The 19,516-nt window shown below is 42.2% G+C and overlaps 1 protein-coding gene across 1 annotated transcript; it reads right to left on the bottom strand.

Moving 5' to 3' along the window:
• Positions 1–9,167: 9,167 nt before the first annotated feature.
• On the bottom strand, positions 9,168–15,211 carry cnpy3 (canopy FGF signaling regulator 3). Its single transcript, XM_079579972.1, has 6 exons — positions 14,931–15,211; positions 12,700–12,826; positions 11,080–11,176; positions 10,877–10,999; positions 10,683–10,800; positions 9,168–9,437 (listed from the first exon to the last, which is right to left on the bottom strand). The coding sequence occupies exons 1-6, from the start codon at positions 15,049–15,051 to the stop codon at positions 9,193–9,195; spliced, it is 831 nt and encodes a 276-aa protein (XP_079436098.1). The 5' UTR covers positions 15,052–15,211; the 3' UTR covers positions 9,168–9,192.
• Between the last annotated feature and the right edge of the window lie 4,305 nt (positions 15,212–19,516).

The raw sequence follows: 19,516 nt of genomic DNA, 5'->3' as shown, positions 1-19,516 counted from the left end.
CGCCGTCTGCGCTGTGTTTACGTGACTGAAGGCACGGGTGAAGATCAGACAGGTCCTAAAGAACTCGTCAAAGCTAAGGTAAGAACATATCTCAGTATGTAAAAACGGTGGCCTGTTCCTTTAAAGTGCTCAGACTGCCCTGTGCAAAACGGAGACAGACACATGAACCATGAAACCTTTGTTATAGATTATATCTTGTCGTGCTTTCAAATCTTCTTCCTTCTGATCTTCTGACGAAGCGACAGCTGCCTCTGAAAGTTAAAAAGGATCCGATGGAGTCAAAAGTGCCGTTGCTAATCGTGGCTAATAGAGTTAGCTGCTCTGAAAACAGCTGTTTGCACAAAGCCGTCTGACCCCACCCTCGTCATAAACCAGAAACCAAAAACTCGGGACTTGTCGGGACCCATGAGGCTCCCCCGGGCGGACAGGGGAGGACACTCCCGCTGGAGACTCGGGATCGGGCAGGGGGGGCGTCGGGAACGGGATTAAAATCCGTGCAGGTCTCCACAATGGGGCGCTGTTGACGCTATGGTGCCCCGTCCTTTCGGCGCCCCTATGCAAGGCACATATTGCGTATGCCCTTTTTGCGCCACTGGGTGAAGACCTAAACCCACATTTTCACCGTTATAAAATGTTTTATGATCCTCACTGTAAAAAAAAAAAAAAATCAAATTTAAGACATTTTAAGACAATTTCAGACCCTGAGTGTTGTTTCAGCTGTTTTTCATTATAACCTTCTCAAAAACAAATGGGTCTAAGTGTGTGGCCTTCAATGACAAGAAGAGCAAGAACACAGTTTGGGTGGTGGTCGGTGGATCAAAACTAAATGACTGGTTTAAATCTGATTATTCAGATTGGGGGCCACAGAGGCGCAGATGGTTGGTCGAGGGTTCGATTCCCAGCTCCCGCAGGTGCTGAGAATAAGTGCTACACAAGTTGAGACCATTTACGGTTCATATTTGCCAACATTAAGAGGTGGAACTTCCTCCTCCGCGTCAGAACGAGCTGGAGCGTGTCTGTAAAGCGTTTGTTATTTCACAGATAAAGGCAGTAAAGGTCACAGATTACAAAGTTCAACACCGAATACACTTCAGCTTCACTGGCGAAGCCTCTCGTTGACGTCTTCGGCACATGTTCCTCATCCCCGTGTTGTGATTGTCCGCAGACGGCGACTCCAGCTCCCCGACCTCTGGACTCTCCCCCCGAGGTCGCAGATCCGCCGCGCACGCTCGCGTTTGTAGCTATGATTTAGTATTGAGAGCGCCGTTTATCCCGCGGACAGGAAATCTTTGGAGAAGCGAGGGGAGGGGACGGCGGATCGATATCTGCTCCGAACGTCCGAATGTTTATTTCAAACGCCACACGCACCGGGACACGTCGCCGAACGCCAGGAGAGAAACATGTCCAGCTTTAGTTGTTTGTAGTTTGAATGTTTCGGCTCCTCATTGTCCGGCGTCGTCCTCTCGCTCGGTTTAACGTCCGTGAAACTCTCTGGGCAGATCTGACGCGTTTAATTGATTCTGAAGTCTCTGGCATTTGGAGCAGAAAGGTGTGACATGCAAACCTCCCCTCCTCCCTCCCCGCCATCTCTCACCCCCCACTGCTCCTCCGTCCATCCATTATCGAACTATCGAGCTCTGGGTTTTAAAACAATGTACTGCGTAATGCTTTTCTGAGGGACAAATCTTTGCTTAGAAGTAGGGCTGGGCGGATGATCAAACAGAGAAGATTCAGAGAGAGCAGAGAAGGTTTGGAGGAAGACGGGTGAGGAACAGAAGCCAGGCTGCTTGAGGTCCAGTGTGAAAGATCCACAGTCAGTCATGATTTGGGGGAATGTCCAGTGCAGGTGTTGGTAAACTCTGCTTTTCTTAAAGGAACAGGCCACCGATTGTCCATACTGTGATATGTTCTTGCCTGAGCTTAGACGAGTTGATGCGTACCTGTCCGGTCTTTGTATGTGCCCTCAGTCACGCAAAACCACTAAAGATGTTGTTAGCATTAGGCCTCTCCAAATGTATTCGCTCCAAATTGGGTCAAGTTAGAAGCTACCACGCTCTTCCACGGGCACAAAGACCAGACAGGTACGGATCAACTCGTCTAAGCTCAGGTATATCTCAGTATGGAAGAACAGTGGCCTGTTCCTTTAAATCTAAGGTCACCACATCAGTACCAGAGTGTTTTAGAGGACTTCATGATTCCTTCTGCTGAGGAGCTGTATGGAGATAAACCCCAGTGAGAATCTATGGGGTTTTAATCTAGAGGAAAATGAGGAACAACCGCAGGGTGGCTGGGCGCACCCTTCGAGATCGGGTGAGGAGCTCAGTTACCCGGGAGGTGCTCGGAGTAGAGTCGCTGCTCCTTCATGTCGAAAGGAGCAGCTGAGGTGGCTCGGGCATCTGTTTCGGATGCCTCCTGGTGTCGCCTCCCTCGGGAGGTGTTCCAGGCATTTCCTAGTGGGACAAGGCCGCGTGGAAGACCCAGGACAGGCCTGGTGTGGCCTTGGGGTCCCCCCAGAACAGCTGGAGGAGGTGTGTGAGGATCGGGAAGTCTGGGCATCTCTGCTGAGACGCTGCCCCCGCGACCCGGCCCCGGATAAAGCGAAAGAAAATGGATGGATGGAAAATGAGGGACACCAGACCCAAAAACAAAGGAGAGCTGACAGCATCAAGGAAATCTGGGCTTCCATAACTCCCTGGCCGGGGCGCATCAGGCAGGGATTAAAGCAAAGGGATTCCCTACAAAGTATAGAATATTTACGTATCATTTTGAAAGTAGGCCTATCGATTGATTGGATTTTTTCTGCAAAAACTGAGAAGTAAATGGTGATTTCTTCACAGTTTTCGTGGGTTTGAGCTGGAAGCCCAGATTATGTACAAATAAACAACTAAATGCTTGAAATGGTTTAAGTTGTGGGTCTTGAATCTATAATGAATCTGTGGAAGTTTAACGTTCTGAAAGGGTCTGTATTTTTCTGTTTTATGGTTCTGGACAACAAATATTATAATATAGGTATTGAAAAAAGTATCTGTATTGAAAACCAAGCATCGTTAAAGTACCCGGCCCTAACTGAGGACGGGTTATATGCAAAGAACGAGGATTAATAAAGTATTAACCTTGTTGAAAAGCAGGAGCGTCTCCACTGTTCGACTCCGTTCTCTTCCCTCTAACGTCTCCTCTTCTGTCCTGATAAAAAGGCCGTTAAACGCTAAATGTCAGCGTCCGGTCGAGTTTGCGCGTCGTCCGTGTTGACATTAGCCGCGGTTGGAACTCGTTAGCGTTTACACTCGGGTCGGCCTCGATGAGACTAAACGCGCTAAAACACGTAGCTCCAGGTGAAGAAGCCGGAGCGTCTCATCCATCTCCCCGTGCGCGGCGCAGAAGGTCAGGAGGAGGAAGTGGGCCGCGCTCCTCCACGCGCTCCTCCACGCGCTCCTCCACGCGCTCCTCGCTCTCCTCGCCGCCGCTGGAGCGTGGAGCTGAACTTCCTGCACCGCATTCGTTCTGCGCTCACGGACGGAGCCGCGGCGCGTCCGTGTGGCGTCCGGGTGACATTTGGAGAGGCCGCGCGGCGACTGTTCGACTGTGAAACTGGCCTCAGGAGCAAAACATTTACTTTAAAACACATACATTTAGAGACATACAGGGGCGGACTGGGACTGAAAAACAGCCCTGGACTCTGACCAGCCTGGCCCAAATTAGCGTAAATGTGACACTTCCACAAATACATATTTTAACCTCTTACCCCCCGCCTTAACCAAATGCCTTCTGTCCTCTTTTGGCTGTGTAACACCTCATTTGAAAGCTAAGACCCACAAAACTGACCCTTTTCCTCACGTTGTTGCTGTGTTGTGTCACCTTTTGTATGTTCTTTTTTTTTTTTTTTTTTACATTTTTGTTGCATTTTTGTTGAGTTTTTGTCACATTTTTGTTGAATTTTTGTTGAGTTTTTGTCACATTTTTGTTGCATTTTTGTCACATTTTTGTTGCATTTTTGTTGAGTTTTTGTCACATTTTTGTCACATTTTTGTCACATTTTTGTTGCATTTTTGTCACATTTTTGTTGCATTTTTGTCACATTTTTGTTGCATTTTTGTCACATTTTTTGTTGAGTTTTTGTCACATTTTTGTTGCATTTTTATCACATTTTTGTTGCATTTTTGTTGAATTTTTGTTGCATTTTTGTTGAATTTTTGTTGCATTTTTGTTGAGTTTTTGTCACATTTTTGTTGAATTTTTGTCACATTTTTTTGGTGCTTTTGTCCCAAGAATCTTTTTGATTTGGATAAAACCAAACAGGAGAAAATGGGATCCGTTCAGGTGGGAGTTAAAAGGTTTATTACCACCCGCCTTGACACGAACGAGTGCATTTTCCCCAGTTCGGCTTTTTATTATTATTTTTTTGATCGGTGTCATCAGCAAAAAGAACGGAAAGGCCGTCGTAGAAACAGAAGCAAAATCATTCATATAAATAATAAATAATAATGGTCCCAAAACTGAACCTTGTGGTGCACCATACTCCACGGAATTCCTTTTAGATTCATGTTTTTTTATGCTGGGCTTAACCCAAATCTAAAAGCTTCTCGACTGGAGATCAACAATGTAACGCCTCATTTGAAAGCTAAGACCTACAAAAGTAATGGAAACTGTACGGATGGAAAAGTCACGTCGCCACATTTTTGTCATATTTTTGTCGTTTTTTAAATCATTTTTTGTCCGTGTTTTTCTCATGTTTTTGTTTTGTTTTCATCCTCTTTTTCTTGCTATTTTGATGCTTTTCTTTTTAGCTTTTAGATTTGGGTAAAGCTCGGTTGAGGCGGGACTGGTGGCCCTAGAGCCAGTGGCCCTTCTGTGCTCTTCCAGAATGGACATATGGCCAGTCCGCCCCTGCATACATTTAGAGACATCGATTTGAAGCTTTTGCTGTGGATTATTGATGTAAATATGAGACAAAATATACTGCAACTTTTCTGTCATTGTTTGTTTTGATTTGAAAACAAGGCAATACAAATGTCTAAGCTAAATAATGGATCGAGCCATGTTTAAAGGGACTATACAGAGTTTAAAAATGTTAAAATTATATGTTTTCCTCCCCGTACATGTTCCAGCCAGACCTGTTCACCACAACTGCCTCTAAAATCCTGCACTGTCACTCAAAAAGATGTTAATTCGGGTCAGAAGTGCCGTCATGCACGAGCTTAACCATTTTCACCACTTCGGCTTTACCCAAATCTAAAAGCTTCTCGACTGGAGCTTACAACCTATAGGCCAGTGTGACGCCTTATTTGAAAGCTAAGACCTACACAACTGATCAAAACTGATCTTTTTCCTTGCGTTGTTGCCATTGCTTTTTTCAAGTTCTTTTTCATCAAATTTTTGCCACTTTTTTTGTTACTCTTTTGGTCATTTTTTATAGCTTTTTCATTGCTCTTTTGTGGCTTTTTTGGTTATTTTTGGACCCTTTTTGGTCGTTTTTTTCCTCACAATTCTGTCTCTTTTATTTCCAAGAACTTTTCGATTTGGGTAAAGCCCAGTATCCCCGTTCCATGACCAAATGGAGTATTTTGTCATGAAATTTGAAAGAAACATTGTGAGTATGTTAAGTTAACTGGTATTTGGTTGCTGATTTGAGCAATAAAACTCACCTAGGGGGCGCAGTCTTCATGATGGTTGCCATGGTAAATGATTTATTTACCTCTGTAAAGCAAAGTTTTTTGTATTATTTTAGTCGGAGTTCACTCAAACCAGTTCTTATTCTTCTGGTCCCGATCCTTCTTTCTTCCAGATCTGCCACATTATGACTGAGATCGTTCAGTGTGACTCGGAGTCGTTTTAAAGGTTTTTCGTGTCTCTCCTTTGGCCCGGACTAAACCCTCCGTCTCCGCTCGCCGGGACCATTTGAACATCTGTATCGTCTTTGCCTCTGCGTCCAAATAAACAGTGATATACGGACAATATTTGCAGAGTGATGCTGAACAGGCGGCCGAGGAAAATCCATCACACGAGCAGACGCGGCAGCACGGGGGGAATGTGAGGAGGACAGAAAAACGGATCGGGAATAAAGGGGTGGCGAAAAGTGGAAAAATGCTGAAAAAAAATTGGGAAATGTGAGAAAATTTGAGATTACTGACACAAATATGATGAAAAAATTTACTTTAAGTCGTCGCTTGTTTAATGTCTTGTATAAAAATGAGACGTTTTAAGACATACTTCAACAAAATCTGAATTATGGATTGAACCTCTAACAAAACCTCCACAAAACTGATCTAACTTTTATGGCACTTTTTTTTAAAAGAATTTTATCTCTTTTTTTTGTCGTGTTTTCTTTTTACATGTTTTTGTCTGCTTTTATATGACTTTTTTGGGGGTTATTTTTGCTTTTCCGGCATGTTGTTGCTGCTCTTTTGTTGCTTCTTTATTGTTTTTTTGTCAATATAGCAGCACTTTATTGACAACACTAAACTTTTTGTGGCTTTTTAACCTCACATTTTCCCCAGTTCAGCTTTACCCAAATCTAAAAGCCTCTTGAAAAGAAGTGTCAAAATAGTAGAAGACAAAAAAGATCCACAAAAGAGTGACAAAAACGCATAAAAATGTGCTGGAAAAGCAACAATAGCACAACAACAAAAAGTCACAATCAGTTTTGCAGGTCAAATAAGGCGTTACTCTGACTATAAGCTGTAAGAATCTTTTAGATTTGGGTAAAGTCGAACTGGAGAAAATGTGCTCGGTTCCTCGGTTCGGTTACCTTCAGACTATTGTTGGAGAGTTGGAAGTTTGTAGGCGTCACTGTCGCACTAATGTGAGAAAAAAAGACTCTTTAAATAAAACTGTGGAGAAACATTGACTGAATAATTAAACGTGTTATTTACAGCAACAGTTTCATTTACAAAGAGAAACAGCCACGTATTAACCCCTTAACTCCCACCTGAACCGAGCACATTTTCTCCAGTTTGGCTTTACCTCAGTCCAAAAGCTTCTGGAAAAAAGTTGTGAAAATAGCAACAAAACTGAGACGAAAACAATGATGGAAATGTGACAAAAAAGTTAGAAAACATTGACAAAAAAGTGACAAAAAATTGATGAAAAAGTGGCAAAAATGTCACAAGAAATTGAAAAAAAATTGACGAAAAAATGACAAAAATGTGACAAAAAAATGACAAAAATGTGACAAAAAAATGACAAAAATGTGACAAAAAATTTACAAAAAAATGTACAAAAATGTGGCAAAAAAATGACCAAAATGTAACAAAAAATGGGATTAAAAAATTGATGAAAAAATAAAATGTGTCAAAAAATTACAAAAAAATTACAAAATTGTGACAAAAAAATGACAAAAATTTGACAAAAAATGACAAAAAATGTGACAAAAATGTGATAAAAAATTGACAAATTTTTACAAAAATGTGGCAAAAAATGACAAAAATTTAACAAAAATTTGATTAAAAAAATTGACGAAAAAATGAAAAAAAAGTGTGAAAAAATGACAAAAAAATGTACAAAAATGTGACAAAAAAATTACAAAAATTTGACAAAAACATTTACAAAAAATGACAAGGAAAATGAAAAACAAATGTGACAAAAAACAAAAATGTGATAAAAAATTGACCAAAAAATGACTAAAAAGTGACAAAAAAGTTACAAAAATGAGTTGATACCCAACAAAACAAATGATGGAAAAAAATCTGATGACGTGAGGAAAAAGATCCTCTCGGTTCAGGCGGGAGTTAAGAGGTTAAGATATTTACAAATCGTTTTCTAACCTTGACACTCCTTCTGCTAAACACAGGCCTCTGTCTCCCTCTAGTGGCCAGACCGGGGCGTGCACCTTCCCTGCGCTGACTGACTGTGCTGGAAACAACCAAAATACAACCTTATGACGTGATAATAAAGTGTGTGTGTTTCGGAGCTTCTTTATCGAGAAAACGGCTTCTTTCAATTCGACAATAACTTTATTAAAAACCGTAAAAACAAGCTACATTCAAACGCACAATGAAAAACTCACAGGTTCAGGCGCAGCAGCAACAAAGCAACACAAACGTAACACAAAACATTAAAAACACCTCACGGACCTGGTTTTTTGAATCTGAAAAGTAAAATAAAAACCTCTGTGGGCTGAAAATGGCGAGGACGATCGGAAAACTAACATCCTCACTCTTGCATACAGCGTTCTGGAATCGTTTATGGGGAGAAAAAAAACAAAGAAAATGTAAGAAATAAATCACATTGAACTCAAATCCTTCCAATCGATGAGAAACTGTCTCTGCAGCAGCGACGAAATCCACTGATAAAAACACTTGGATTCAGAATCTTTAAGTGGATTTGAACAGATTTATTCACTTTTTGAGCTTCCACTGTTTTGCCTTCGATACAGAAACGAAATACTGTATCAAGCATTTAATTATAAAGCATTTGCATCAGTTTCATGGCTGTTCCAGTGACTATTAACCATGTTACAGAGTTAAATAGCTGAGGTCCCCCCATTTATATTACTAACATTTCCCCCAAATTCACTCCCATTTAATTTTCCCAGAATTTTTCATTATTTTTTCCCACTTCTCCTAATTTTGTCCCATTTTCCCCCAAATTATTCCCAATTTTTCCCACATTTCTTGACATTGGAGCCTAACCCGATATCAAAAATGTACAAATCTTCCATATTATTCTGTTCTCTGGTTCTAGAGGACACGTATTTGGTGTGAGGGGTGATTTATTAGTGAAAGCCTTTATTTTGAAGGCTCATCAGGGCAGCCTGGCCCGAGCAGGACTGATCGTCCATGTTCAGAGATACATGTGGACACAGTCTGGAATTGTGCGATTTGAATCTCGCTGATTCTAGCAAAACCAAGACGAGCCAATCACAGCAAGGGAGGCGGGACTTAACGGTTGGTCATCTTCCGCGCTAGGATTTCCCATCAGCCTGTGCTCCTCCTGTAACCAAAACAGTGAAGATGGCGGCCGCGACACAACGATCTTTTACCAGTGCATTAATTAAGCTTGGCCTGAATGACATGGGACCGGTATAAACCAAAAAAGAAAAAGTTTTGTAACAGCCTTAGTTTCTCAGATATCAGACAGCAGACAGTCTCAGCCTCCTTTAAACAGAAGTCACGATAAAAACCCTGAATCCAAGTGGTTTTAAACAGCAGAAACCTGTTTTCCGCAGCGTGCCCCGCCCTCCTCGGGACCAGGGGCTCACAGCTCGGTCTTGTGCCCGCTCAGAGGCACCTGCGGCTGGATCTCCTCGGCCTCGTCCTGTGCTGGAGCTTTGGACTTCTTTTTCTTCTTCTTCACTTTCTTGTCCTTTTTCTTGGCTTTCTCGGCGTCGCCATCTTTGCTCCCCGCCGTCTTCTTCTTCTTGGTGTTTTTGTGTTTCTTGTCCTCGGCGATGGCGGCCTGGTCGCCCTTTTTCTTGGCCGACCAGTTCTCCTGCAGACACTCTGCGCCGGTGGAACCAAGAGTTGGTTTATTCATGCAGTCATAATCTTATGTTTATATCGACGGGAGCAACATCTACGTCACTGAGAGGGTCAGGGCCCTTCTTCTACTTCACGTCTGAAAAGGAGTTTATTTAGAAGTATCTGTTTCTTCAGACAATTCAAAGAGAATGTTCCCTCTTCTCTGTATTTTTTTTAATTTTCTTTTGTTTGTATTATTGTTTTTATAATACAGTCCTGTTTAAAAGTTTAAGTCCATTTGTAAAATGTCGCCAAACAAACATCACATTTTGGATGGTTGGATCGTAACGAGATTCCAAGTAGAACTTCAATATGGAACAAAAAGAAATCGACTTAAAACTGTTTTGCAGCTGATCAAACATTAAGGGCCACGTGCTTTAAAAGGCCAAATCTGTGCAAAAATGTGGATTCAGTAGAGGTGTACACGGTGAACAGATTAACCAATGAAAATTGCGTAACCGAGTAAAAGCATTTTGCTCGGTTAACTCTATAATTTGCAGTGCCATTGAAAATACTTGTAATACATTTTTGCACCACCAGAGACCGCCAGAGCGTCCCGGACATTTGGTCATAGCGCATGGCTAGTTAGTTTTCAATATGAAGCCACAAGCCAAAAACAGCACAGCGTGGGAGCTCTGTGTGGAAGGTTAACGGTTAATGAAAAACTTGAAAACGTGCAGCCTCAGTGGGCTCTGCTCTTCTGGGCACATTTGTACAACAGGAGCTTCTTCTCAGAGGGAAGAAAGTTTGAAAATGTGAACTGATTTGACCTGCCAACTCGATTTTTAAATCAAAGACTTTTTCCCAGCTCTATGAGCTGCACAAGCAGAACCTCTCACAGCACTTAAACAGTCATTTTGAATGTCTTAGAAGATCCTGAGGGTTATGGAAGAAAAAAGTTGCGTGGAAGACTCCAAAAAATGTCAGCAGCCCTGAAGGACAGATACAGATTTGGCCGTTTAAAGGCCTGTGGTCCTAAACCTTTGATCACCTGCAAAAACACTATTTCAGTTTAACTGTCGAAAGCAAAAGCTTGACCACATTTTTTTGTCTCATTCCCATTTCTTCTTGTTGCATATTGAAGTTCTTCTTGGAACCTTGCAAGTTTGCATGCAATTTTTCTTTACTATTTTCCAACTGGTGTTAAACTTTTGATCAGAACTTTATTTTAAGCTCCGGTTTCTCTGACTCCGGATGTTGCTCCCAGTTACAGCTCGAGTGTTTTACCCGTGTCCCGTCCCTTTAAGACGTGCTTCTCGCACAGAAACTTGGTGAGGTCTTCGGTCTGGTCTCCTTTGTACCAGTCCTCGATCACATCCTCGTACTGCTCCACCAACACGTCACACTGAGGAGAAACAACAAAACTTTACTGATCCACAAATACCACGAGGAAAACTCCAGAGCAGCCATTAAAAAAGTACCTGCTTTTTCAGGTCGGACACTTCAGCCGAGGTCTCGTTCCAAAGCTCAAAAGGAATGTCCATCACCACGTTCACGCCTTTGTTCACCAGGCCGTGCAGCGTGGAGAAGGTTTCCGACATGCCCTGGACACGAGGAGCAAAGTCATTACAAACGGGAGGAGAAGCAGGAGATGGTGGATGTTACTGCAGTTCGGGAGGGTTACTTTGGCGAAGCGGTTGGAGCCGGTCCTCTCCTTGTGCAGGTTGTATTCCAGAAGCCTCTGACAGACGTTTTCTATCACCTCAATGAAACGCAGGTCTCTGAGGACGACACACGTTACAGGTTTCATCAGATTGAGGCTGAAAAACGCCAGCAGCAATAACAACAGTGTTGACTATCAATATCAGCAGCAGCAGAACTTCCTCTGCCTCACTTCCTCTTTATGCTTTATATAGACACGCTCAATCACACTAGTATTCACAGTATTGTCCGTACAGTAGTATGTCAGTATAATAAACAGAGTAATGAGCAGAGACGCCGGTAATGTTACTTTAATGACCGCTTTTTGAATATTCCTTTTGCGACGCAGAGTCTTAACGCATTGAGGCCCATTAGTGCCAACACTCCAGACCAATTTTCATGATACTTGTAGCACCACAGCATATTCTATGTTATGGCTATGGACACAGACTATGGCTCGTTTGAAAGGTGAGACTCTAAGTTCTCCATAGGTGAAAACAGTTAAATTCTACGTACCCCGGTTCCTGGGAAATATAAGCTAAATTGAGGCTAGTTTTGATCAAATCTCTTTTTTTCTAGAAATGGAGATATTGCATGATTTATGAAACACTCTCCTTTCTGATTAACTCCTGTCACTCTGGACGGACACTAACGTTTTGTGAAGAGCCAAATACCTAAATATATTTGTTTCAAGTCAATTTTCAACGACAACATTGTTGACATGTTCTGAAACACGCGTGTTCTCGATCTCTTTTTATGGCGTGTGCATTTAAACAGCCTGGTTCTGGATTGCAGACTTTAACAGGATGTTTCTCAGTCGTCCTTGGACCGATTTCGACCATTTAAAAACTCAGAGAAATGTTAAAATCTCAACTGTTTCGATCTTTCCATGGGAAGCTGCTCTGCTTTGTCAAACGTGTTAATGAGAGCGAGAGAGTTTTGCATTATACTGTTGCCCTCAGTCGAGATTTGATTAGATTTTGGTAAAGCTGAACTGGAGAAAATGAGCTCAGTTCAGTAAGAGGTTAAATAAACATGATATTTTTGCATTTTTGTTGTTGAATTAATGATTGGTTAACGAATGCCTCCCCAGTAATTATGACGTCACACCCCTGATCTGTAAAAGAGTGTGAGGATCACATCTGCCATTAACTCAACATTACTTTCCCAAAACTAAATTCTGCCTAATCCTCTTTCTAATTAGAGGCAAAGTCTTACATAATGATTTAGCTTCATCACACTGGTTAAATTCACCTGTCGCTAACTCTGAATGTACAATTGTCTCATGTAAAGCGCTTTGTGACCATGTCTGTGAAAGGCGCTATATAAATAAAGATCTTCTTCTTCTTCTTCTCTGTTGTTTTTAGCAGTAACGTGTTCGTAAAGCTATGTTTTGTTTCTTTAAAGTTGAGAAATGTGCTTCTAAACTCATCCCTGTGAAGAAGTCGAATGTAAGAAATGCATTGTTTGTAAACAGAACAAAATAAAGAATCAGGTTTAAGTCGTTTCCCTGTTTCTCTCTTCAAAAAGCCCTGACGCTGAACATTTATCGTCCTTTCATAACTCCACACGAGTCCTATTTTCATCCGCACTGAACACTCACGATTTGACGTATTTGATCGGGGCGCTGCCTTTCCCGTCGATGAAGCGGTAGTTGCTGTCAATCACCTCCTTTGTCTTCCCCGTTTCATCGAAGGCCGACTTCATCTCGATGCTCACGAACTTACAGACTGCAACAAAAGACAGAAGAACAATCAGACCGGCTCACATGACCGGAGATAAACTAGAAATAGATCTATCACGTCAAGAGTCTTTCTTCTATCAAACATCTGCCTGTTTTCAGACTGCAAAATGGAGTCACTTTCTCCAATGGAGGAAAGAACCAGCATCCCTGTACCGACTGTGTGGTATATAAATATTAAGCTACACAGATATCGCCAAATGAACATTGTTTCAATAGGTGGCGCTGTACGCAACAGGAGTGTAGACAATATATAGATTTTTCCGACATATCGCGATATTTTGCGGGACGATATGACTTTTTATTCCGATATCGATACTTTTGATGATGTAATGGATATTAATGAGGTCGCAGGGGCTCACAGTCAATAGAGGCCAACAATGGTCAATAATTCAGTCAGACCAGTAGAGGGCAGCACCACAACTTTAAGCACTTTGAGCAAACACTGTCACACAATATATATACATTACTTTTAATGATTTATGAGAGTTTATATAATTGTAAATCAGATTTATTTGGAGTTGATTTATTCTTTTTGAAATAGAACTGTGGTTTTGTATTTATTTAAATGTAAATGAAGTGATGTCACTGACAGATCAATAGACCCAGTGAGCAGGGGCGGATCTAGAGGGTGACAAGCAGGGTCAGGGATCACTTCTGGGGTGGCAACACATTTTACAATGTTGAATGTTTATATGGGGAGCATGCTGTTTTTTCTTGATCGCAATTCTATATCATTTAAATTATATACAGATGGTAGCATTGTCTATAATATAAGTAGGGGGATTCTAACTCAGGTAGAATTTAGATTATTAAATAATAATAATCATCATTATCATTTTGGGAGCCACAGGAGTTGGCACCGAGCTCCTTATTTAGCTATAAAGTTATAATTCTTTGTCCTGCCAAAAAAGTGCTAACTGAGAGTGAGCCTCTGTTAGCACCCAAGTAGCGTCTAGAGCAGGGGTGTCCAAACTTTTTTCATGGGGGGCCGCATAGTGAAGCGTACACAGGGTGAAGGGCCATAGATCGGAGGTTAGTGCCGCAAAACCTTTCACTAGCAGAGGTTTAAATTGCGCCCCAGCTCTGTCTCACAGTAAAAGGTTAGTTGTTTGGTTAGAATTGTGTAGAATTATTACATTTCAAATAAAAAGGACTATCTCTGATGATGTGTCCCGATTCAGCAAGAAGGCAGAGGGCCACCAAAAATTGGTCTGAGGGCCGCATTTGGCCCCCGGGCCGCACTATGGACACCCCTGGTCTAGAGCATATGTGAGACATGACACTAATGGGGCGGCAGCTCGGGGGGCAAGACCTTTGTGCAACCCCTCTAGACCCACCCCTGCTGGAGTCATGGTTCAGTTACTCACTTATTTATTTCAGAAAAAGTAGTAGACAAAGTAAATGGAAACAAATGTGTGTGATGAATAATATGTAGTATGTTAAAGTTGCACGTCAGGTTAAAAATGGCATGTTGAAAAAAATTGGGATGTGTTGATTTTTTGTGTGCAATAAATCAACTATCGAAGTATCGTCGAATCGTGAGCCGCGTATCGTATCGAATCATGAGGCCACCGGAGGCTCCCACCCCCAGTGCGCGATGTCAAAATGTTCTTCCATCTGACAGATTGACATTTTTTTGCAAACACAGCCGAAAATAAACCTACATCGGAGCTCAAAAAAAGTACAGTTTGTCATGATTTTCCAAAAGTAATTCCCTTTAGTATTGATTTAGTATTTTGTTTTACTTCGACAATGTCCAGGAGCATCAACATTTCAGTAAAGGCTGACATTTGAACTGCTGAACTAATCGCACGCATTTGAGAACATGTTGGATGAGATCTGAACTGCAGGTTTAGTAGTTTGTTTATATAATAAGACCCCGGTAATACTACATGATGCCATTACGTGAAATATGACACTCAGCTGCAGCTTGGCACAATGTAAACAGAGCATTTTGTTAACATTTTTCTCTCTGGAGCAGCGAAAATCACATTTATATTACTCCAAACGTACTTTTAACAATAATCTATGGATACATTTGCGATATATGTAATTTTTCTCGAACAAAACGACACAAGATGCCCGTTTACCTTCGCACTTGTTCGGCAGATGCACCCACTCGTCATCCCCTCCATCCTTCTTCTTCTTCGCAGCAGCATCTCCCAGCGCGAGAAATAGCGCGAGAACAGCAAAACAGTCAACTAAAATCATAATTCAAGCTACTTCTAGGTCTACTTTACATGTAATCGTGCAGCTGTTGTCATTTCATGGCGTTAAAAAGCGGTGCGAGGCTGCTCTGGCGTCGGTTTCACATCCTCCTATCGCCGATGCAATGCAAAATCCTCGACAGCTGCACTTCCGCATTGGACCGGAAGCACGCTGGAGTTTCGGCCAATCAGAAAGGGAGATGTGGCAGCGGTGGACCAATCAGAGACCAATCAGTGACGGTAGAAATTCACTGAGAAAAATAAAATAAAAACATGAAATAAAAATAAAATTAATTGAAAAACAATAGAATATATATTTTTTTAAAATAGGCAACTCATTTTAAATAAATAAACACACAAACAGACAAACAAATAAAAAGAGAAAAAAGAATCTATATAAGATAAGATAAGCCTTTATTGATCTCAGGGTGTGCAAATGGGCAGAAAATGTGAGGAAAAAACAATTAAATGAAATTAAATATGAAATAGTGGTATCTTATATACAATGACTACCAAGGACTTTGTGGGGACAAAAACAGATTATAACAAAAAAAATAAATAAGTGGCAACAACGCAAGGAAAAAGATTTGTTAAAATATGTTTTGTAGGTCTTAGCTTTGAAATTAGCCGTTTCACTGGCCAAACAGCTGTGAGCTCCAGTCAGGCGCTTATGGCGTAGTTTTTGCACAGTTTTGACATTACTCATTTATAATAATGATATGTGGTAATTAATTGATATTATTTTTCTTATTATTTTTTAACACCTTACCCTCCACCTAAACCGAGCACGCTTTCCCCAGTTTGGCTTTACCCAAATCTAAAGGATTCTTGGGGGAAAAAAGGGTCAAAACAGCTGCAAAAATTTGATGAAAACGAGGATGAAAACACAACTTAAGAACGACAAAAACATTACAAAAAAGATGAAAAAGTAACAACAACAAAAATCAACAAAAATGCATCAAAAACGTCACAAAAGAGCAACAAAAAGTGATGAAAACGTGGCATAAAATCGAACAAAAAACAAAACAAACAAGCAATGGGGAAAAAAAGGGGAAAAAAGTGACAATGAAGGAAAAATATCTATTTAGATGAGTTTTGTTGGTCTAAGCTTTCAAACGAGGCGTTACTCTGACCAATGGGCTGCAAGAAGCTTTTAGATTTGGGTAAAGCTGAACTGGAGAAAATCTACTCGGTTAAAACAATAATAAAAATGAATGAGCGCGTCGCCACATCTCTTTTTCTCATCGTTTTGACTCAATGCCATTTGTTTAATTTCAGTGATTTATTTTCTTCTTTCTACCACCAGAGGGAGCTGTGTCCCCGCGCAAACCCTCAACGAAACATGAGCAGAACATTAACGCTGCCCTCTTGATTTTGGTCATGAGTCATGGGACCCATTAAGCCTAATAATGCAGGAAGTTATTATTGTAAACGTAATGGCTGAGAAAAGAGCCGACAGCGACAGAGAAGGCAGAGGCTCACACACTGTTATTGTTGTTACAAATCCTCCTTTTCTTCTTCCGCATGAACAGTCAAGGCAAAGTGTTTTTGTAAAGAAGTTATATTTAGCTGTTGTTTTCCTCGGCCTTCCGCTGCATAGACTATTTAAATTTCCTACACCAAATAACTATGGGGAGCTGCAGCCTCATCCTTGGGAACATTTTCTAGGCCAAACGAGTGTAGGTGTTGGCGGAGGCCCGGGCGCTGACATTTGATCGGCCGCGGGTCAGTGGCTCGTGATCGTGAACCATATGAGTCAATGCCTTTAGAGAAGAGGGCGGAGAGAGAGATTTATGGCAAGAAAGGGTCAATGTTGCACTAAACTTAGAGCATCTCCAGAATAAGAAATGTACTTACCATGGTAGCTCTGAAAAGATAACTATGCTCAACATTTTCTTCATTTCTTTCTTCTAAACTAATCCTCTATTGAGCGCTACTTGTAACTGCAGCTTCTACTGTATATTAAAGGGGGGTATTATGCAAAATCGACTTTTTCAAGCTTTACATCATGTTATTATGTCATTCCCTCATTAAAAACATGCCTGAAGTGTATTTTTGAGTAATCTGTAAAAACTCTGATGGCGGCCATTTTAGGGATAGGTTTGCCTGAGTCCTCCTAGGAACGCCCCCACCTCCTGGAGACGCCTCCGAGCTTTCGTCACCAGCCGAGTAACCAACCACTGCTCCTCAGCAGAACCCCCTCCCCACTGATGCCACAGACAGCGTGTGGAGGGGGCGTGTCGGCAAGGCTCAGAGGTTCTTAAAGAGACAGAGGCCTATTTCAAGACATTCACTACAGCCATTTTGAGAGAGACATTTTATACAAGGCAGTTATTCTAATTTACTGCATTTACAGACCAACAGAAGGTTTGGTCATCATTGTAGTGTGATATAGACTGGTGCTGTGTGATTGAAAAAAGCATAATACCCTCCCTTTAAGATTACTGTTGAGCCAAAGGCCACAATCCATTTTCACTGGAGAAAATCAGACATTCTACAACAGATGGATTATATCATGGTTGCACAATCTTCAATTAAAACACATTGAACAAAAAGTACTTACCTGCCGTACTGCGTTCTGGACCATTACATAATCCCTATTACCCGCTGTCCGCCACAAAGACAGGTCACTGCAGCGCCGCATCACTGTCAATGTTTAGAGCCGCTACATAAAAGCTGCTTGGTTCCAATTCAAAGTAATTCATCATCAGTTTAAAAGGATCCACAGCCCACACTGTGGCCTGAATAGCTGAATGGTCCGCCACAGCCGCAGCTTTATCGAATGCGCTTTGTGAACAGCTGAAAGGCCTGACGGTGTCATGGCGGCGCCGCAGCTGGCCGGTCCGCTGTGTGGGCCGCGGGCTGCTTTGATGGTTGTCGGTCCTCCTCCTCCTCCTCCTCTTCCTCCTCCTCCTCCTCCTCCTCCTCCTCCTCCTCCTCGGGCTGCGTGCGCTTTTCGCAGCTCCACTCAAGCACCTCTCACAGAAATCGCACCGAACCAGCGAGTCAGGCTACTTCACTCAGGGGGGGGGGACGGTTTCTAAAACGGACCGGCAGAAGTGTAAAAATAACAAGTGGCGGCAAAGACGTGGTTTAAGGACAGTCGAGGAGAAAAAGTGTGGGATAGAAAAGACGCTTAAGTCGGGCGATGTAGTTTTTAGATTTGACATTTCCATTCCTGGGCTCCGGACTTGACTCGGACACTAAATTCCTGAGGTTGCCACTTCTTGAGTAAATACTTGTGCTGTACTGGAGTTTTTGAGGATCTGTTCTTTACTTATTACTAGAAGCTACCAAGCTCTTCCACGTTTTCCCTATTTTAATATGGTTACGTGAAGTGTTACACTACAAAGTATAATTACACAAAATTAAACAATGTGGATTTTCTAAGCGGATAAAAGGGGGAACTATATTGTAAGGCGTAATAATACCAGGAGTAATTCGAAATCCGCGCAGTAATCTTCACTTTACTGCGCAGTAATCTTCACTTTACTGTGCGGATGCCAAACTACTCCTGGTATTACTACGCCTTACAATATAGTTCCCCCTTTTATCCGCTTAGAAAATCCACATAGTTTAATTTTGTGTAATTATACTTTGTAGTGGAACACTTCACGTAACCATATTTAAATAGGGAAAACGTGGAAGAGCTTGGTAGCTTCTATCTTGACCTGTTTTGGAGCTATAGAGGAGAGAGGGAGAGGCTAAATGCTAACGCCGTCTGCGCTGTGTTTATGTGACTGAAGGCACGGGTGAAGATCAGACAGGTCCTAAAGAACTCGTCAAAGCTAAGGTAAGAACATATCTCAGTATGTAAAAACGGTGGCCTATTCCTTTAAACACCCGTCTGACTCTTTTTGACGGGTTCACCCTCCACCGAGTAGCCTTGGGATCCGGACAGTGGGGCCCATTAGCTAAATCTCGCTGAGGCCCCCGGAAAGACCAAAGGATTTGAGAAGTTCGAACAATCGCGAAGCTCAAAGCGTTTAAATTGGGCCATATTCCTGTCTGTTCTCAGCACGCCTCCCGAAAACCCCTCGCCGTGTCGCGCTTCCGTTTGAGCTCTCGCCAACGTCGGGAAACCGCTGTGAATCCGACCTGATTTTTTCCTCTTCTTCTTCTTCTTCCCGTCTCGCTCTTTGGAGACGGTGTTAGCGACGCGGAGCTGCAGCTATCGGCGGGTGTCAATTAAAGCCACACACCGTCAGTCAGTCAGCCGGCTCGCTCTCGTCTTGCCGCTAAAAATAGCCCGTTCCGCCGGTGACTTGAGGGAAAGGGGAATTCAGACTCGTATCTCTCGCTCTCGCACGGAGGCAGGAGTCAGGGCCGAGGCGCGAGGAACGAGAGAGAAAACAGTCGGAATCCAAGGTCGAGCTCAAGAGCGTTCAGTTATGTAAGTGCGAGTTTCACAGCAGCAGCGGCAGAAAGAGCAGCGGAGAGAGGAATTTTTTATTCATCTTGGGCAAAAA

Source organism: Gobius niger (genome assembly GCF_951799975.1).
Source record: "Gobius niger genome assembly, chromosome: 21".
NCBI classification, from domain to species: domain Eukaryota; kingdom Metazoa; phylum Chordata; class Actinopteri; order Gobiiformes; family Gobiidae; genus Gobius; species Gobius niger.
The sequence above is the reverse complement of the archived record's forward strand: the minus strand, read 5'-3'. Positions and strand labels throughout refer to the sequence as shown.

Excerpts from the sequence above, each read along its gene's own strand:
- cnpy3 (XM_079579972.1), bottom strand. The coding sequence starts at position 15,051 with ATGATTTTAGTTGACTGTTTTGCTGTTCTCGCGCTATTTCTCGCGCTG. Across the intron at positions 12,827-14,930 it reads TCTGCCGAACAAGTGCGAAG|TCTGTAAGTTCGTGAGCATC; the intron begins GTAAACGGGCAT and ends CTTTTGTTGCAG. Across the intron at positions 10,801-10,876 it reads TGTCCGACCTGAAAAAGCAG|TGTGACGTGTTGGTGGAGCA; the intron begins GTACTTTTTTAA and ends GTTTCTCCTCAG.